Source organism: Myotis lucifugus, unplaced genomic scaffold (genome assembly GCF_000147115.1).
Source record: "Myotis lucifugus unplaced genomic scaffold, Myoluc2.0 scaffold_1700, whole genome shotgun sequence".
NCBI classification, from domain to species: Eukaryota; Metazoa; Chordata; class Mammalia; order Chiroptera; family Vespertilionidae; genus Myotis; species Myotis lucifugus.
Window position 1 is genome coordinate 15517 of NW_005872748.1, and position 4415 is coordinate 19931.

General features: G+C 57.2%; 1 protein-coding gene across 1 annotated transcript in view; it reads left to right on the forward strand.

The window, feature by feature from the left end:
* Positions 1-1058: 1058 nt before the first annotated feature.
* PSMA4 (proteasome subunit alpha 4) overlaps positions 1059-4415 on the forward strand; it is a 5589-nt gene continuing 2232 nt past the window's right edge. Inside the window, exons 1-6 of the mRNA XM_006108055.3 lie at positions 1059-1138; positions 1351-1393; positions 1665-1827; positions 3195-3272; positions 3551-3639; positions 4085-4215. Coding sequence (XP_006108117.1) covers positions 1136-1138; positions 1351-1393; positions 1665-1827; positions 3195-3272; positions 3551-3639; positions 4085-4215 — 507 coding nt within the window. The 5' untranslated portion in view covers positions 1059-1135. The remainder of the gene's footprint in view (positions 1139-1350; positions 1394-1664; positions 1828-3194; positions 3273-3550; positions 3640-4084; positions 4216-4415) is intronic.

The following is a 4415-nucleotide window of genomic DNA, read 5'->3' on the forward strand; positions in this document are numbered from 1 at the left end:
TTTTTTTTTAACTGATTTTTGGAGAGAGGACGGGGCGGAGAGAGGGAAACAGAAAGGGAAAGAGAAAAGCGTGGACGCGAGAGAGAGGCGTCGGTCCGATGTCTCCCGCCGGCCGGTGCCCGGACCCGGGGTGGCACCCGCCCCCGCTCGGTGTGCGGGACGGCGCGCCAACCACTGAGCCATACCGGCCGGGGCCTGACACCCCCCCACACACACACACACCCCTTCTTCCCCGCCCGGTTCTTCCTCTTAGACCCGGGGTTCGCGCCGCCTCTGCCAGGTCTCACGTGGGCTCGTTGTCTGTGTTGTGCTGGTTTTCTTTCTTTTTTTCAGAAAAGCACTTTGTTGGCTTCCTCCATCCCTCTTCCCCACTCTCCACCCTGGTGCCTCCATCGCCACGTTGCTCTGTGTCCCCTGACCTCCCGCCTGTGGACAGGGACGGTCTGACCCCTCCCGGGGCTCCAGCGTCCGCACTGGGGAGCCGCTGCCCCGGGAAGTCAGCCAGATGAGCCCTGGCCGGTGTGGCTCAGTGGGCAGAGTGTCAGCCCCGGAGACTGAAGGTCCCGGGTTCGATTCGGGTCAAGGGCATAGACCTCGGCCGAGCCTGCCGGAGGCAACCCATCAATGTGTCTCTCTCACATCGCTGTTTCTCTCTGTCTCCCCCCGTCCCTTCTCTCTCTAAAAATTAACAAAAGGAAAGAAAAATCAGCGGACAAAGTATCCTTGGGTGAGGACCAACAGCAATTTAAATAAAAGAGAGATTGGACTTGACCGTGATTTTAAAAAAAAAAAGCCAAATGAGGGGAGTGGACAAAACATTTTTCTTAAATATATTTCTTTATTGATGTCAGAGAGGAAGGGAGAGAGAGAAACATCAATGATGAGAGAGAATCATGGATCGGCTGCCTCCTGCCCCCCCGCCCCCCCACTGGGGATCGAGCCTACAACCTGGGCATGTGCCCCAACGGGGAATCGAACCTGGGACCCTTCAGTCCGCAGACCGACGTTCTATCCATTGAGCCGGCTACAGCGACAAAACATTTTTTAAAGTCAATGGAAATGCTTTTTAAATTGTGAGTTTTATGTTAATAAAGATCCTGTTTTCTCTTCGCAGGAGCCGTGAAGTTCAGGAAACATGGTAAGTTGTACACCTGCCCCAAGCTGTTGCCTGACGAGGCGTCGTGCTGGTACGCGGCTGAGGACATGGGGGCGGGAGGGAAGGAGGCGGAGGGGCCTCGCCTCGCCGGTTCCGCCGACACACCGGGCTGTGTGCCAGGGCGTGGAGGAGGCGGCCGCGGGCTTGTCGGAGCTGCCCCGCGGCGGGACTCACCGTGTGTGCTTCCTTCGCAGTCTCGGAGGTATGACTCCCGGACCACCATCTTTTCCCCAGAAGGTAAAGACTCCGTCTTGTCTGATCCGTCCTCAAAATGTTTCTCAGAGTTTGACTTTTTTTGGGCGAGAGGGGGGGGGGGGGGGTGTAGACACTTTTTTTTTTATCGTCGCTCATTCTCTGTGCTCGGAAGTAACTGGTCACCAGGATGATTCCATGCCACACGGGAGCGTGGAGGCGGGACTCGTGTGTGCGGCTGCGTGTCCCTGCGGACTCTGGGCCAGTGCTGCAGGCACCAGAGCTGGCGTCGGCGTCTCACCGCTGTGTTCTGCAGGCCGCCTGTACCAGGTGGAATACGCCATGGAGGCGATCGGGCACGCCGGCACCTGTCTGGGGATTCTAGCCAACGACGGTGTTCTGCTTGCAGCCGAGCGGCGCAACATCCACAAGCTCCTGGACGAAGTCTTCTTCTCCGAGAAGATTTACAAACTCAACGAGTACGTGAGCGCCGGGGGAGCGTGCCCGTAGCTCACGCGCTCACATAGTAGGACCTCACCTGCTTGGGGAGGGCTGTTCCATGTGACAGTAAAACGGAAGTGAGCAGGTTGTGGTGTTTTTACTGGCAGAAATGTTTGGGTTTTATTTCATTTGAAACCTCTTTGAGGCTTAGGACCATGTGTAATTTTTTTTAATATGTATTTTTATTGATTTCAGAGAGGAAGGGAGAGGGAGATAGAAACATCCATGATGAGAGAGAATCATGGATCGGCTGCCTCCTGCACGGCCCCACACTGGGGATCGAGCCCACAACCTGGGCATGTGCCCTGACCGGGAATCGAACCCTGACCTCCTGGTTCCTAGGTTGACGCTCACCACTGAGCCACGAGGTCCAGGCTGTGTAATTCTTTTTAAGTGCAGGGACTAGCAGTTAGTGGAGAAACGGTGCTTTGTGTTGATAGGATTACAGTGTGGCTGTGACAGATTTGGTTAAGTCCACGCTCTGCTGATCAAGCTGTGTGGCTTGGCAGCACTTGTTTAACTTCTCTGGGCCTCAGCGCCTCCTAGTGGTGGTGGCCGTTCAGTGAAATGGAACAAAGTGAATGAGACAGGAGCCCAGTGTGGGACGTGTAGCAGCCCCGCGGAGTGTTGTTCAGAACGGCTGCTCGGGAATTTCATTGCGTTATCCTGGCGCCCGCCTCCGGGAGGTCTGGGAGCGGTTAGAGGAGCCCGTTAGCTTCGGGTGATGGGCGAGCAGGACTGCCTGGCTGGCGGGTGGGTCTGCCCAGGAGAGACCGCCCGAGTGGCGGGCCGGCTGTGCCGTTTCCGGGCCTGGTGATACTCGCCCAGGGAGGCGTCACCCTCCGCAGTACTGCCGGTCCCCGGGGCAGCTCGCCGGCTCGCACAGGCGCGGTGACAGCGGGTGTGGGCTGCAGGGAGCCGGGCATCCTCCGGGAACCGGGCAAGGACAGGAAGTGCACCCTTGGAGCCGAGCCCTGGTCCCCTCCCTGCACCCCGACCAGGCCTTGGCAGGTGGAATACTTGCTGCCCAAGAGCATGGGAGTCTCCTGTCTAGCAGAGCCTTTTTCTGAATCTCCTCGGGATTCCCGTTGCTTCCTGGTGTTCATTCTCTGCAGCGGTTCACGGTGTGGGGGTGACAGATCCGTCTGCTGAAGAGCTGAAGGGGGTGGGGTCTCTCCTGTCACATGACATCGGGTTTATCCTACAAAGAGAACTGTTCAGACAGAAGCTTCTGTGGCAGGAAGCAAGCATGGTCCCTTCCAGGAGAAGGTGGCACTGGGGGGTGCTGGTCGGGGACGCTCTCGGACATCGCCCGCTCACACACCGACGTGTTCCTTCTCCCCAGGGACATGGCGTGCAGCGTGGCGGGCATCACCTCCGACGCCAACGTGCTGACGAACGAGCTGAGGCTCATCGCGCAGAGGTACGGCCGTGAAGAGCATGGTCGCGGTCATGAACGCAGAGACTGAGGCACCACCGATCTATTCATTGAGAATGATTGTGTGATTTCAAAAGAATCCAAACCTGTAAAGTGTTATTTACACGGGAACGTCAGGGTGTTGGCATCCCCCGCTCCCTCCCCTTTCTAGTGACAAGTGGCTGTCGCCTTGTCCCCGTGGCACAGACTTCCTCTCAGAGGGCACTTGGCCTAGAACGTAATGTGTTTTAGGGACAAAGTCATCTGCCTTTTCCTCGTCCCAGGTACTTGCTGCAGTACCAGGAGCCGATCCCCTGTGAGCAGCTGGTGACGGCGCTGTGTGACATCAAACAGGCCTACACGCAGTTCGGAGGTAGGAGGTTCGGGCAAACTTTATTCCAGGAAGGGAAACCGTTTTCTGAGGAGCGGTAACTTTGAGATGGTGAAAGACACTGAAAACTAAACGAGAAATACGTTCCGTACTTTCTGCTTCATGAGATAACTGGCTTCCACGGTGTAGATGATCATGTGTTATTAATAGGCCATTGAGAGACCAAAATAACAGTTTCAGATCTGGAAACCGTTGCTTTTTGCATAATAATGGATTCGGCGCGGGGCCTGTGTCTAGGCCGTCCCCGGGCTGCATCCCAATCCTGGAACAAAAGTGGGCGTTTGGATGGAGCTGGCCTGGTGGCCAGAACCCAAGCAGCTACGAACGCGTAGCCCCACAGGACGGCCTCAGCTGCCGCCGGGAGCTCAGTCACCATGGTGATGCTGCGTCTGACTGTCGATCCGTGACGGCGTGTTCTGTGTCACAGGGAAGCGTCCCTTCGGGGTCTCGCTGCTGTACATCGGCTGGGACAAGCACTACGGCTTCCAGCTCTACCAGAGCGACCCGAGCGGGAACTACGGGGGCTGGAAGGCCACCTGCATCGGGAACAACAGCGCTGTGAGTGTCCTGTGGCTGGGGGCCTGGGAGGCCGGGCTCTGGGAGCGGCCGTCGTTTGAAATCGTGGTGAATGTGAACGGTGTTTGCAGAGCCACAGCGGCCCTGGCGCCTGTGACTGCTGTTGGCAGTGAAGCCACAGGCCCTGCCAGTCCCACTGGGTTCATCAGCACTACGTGTGTAATGAAAGGAGATGGCTAACT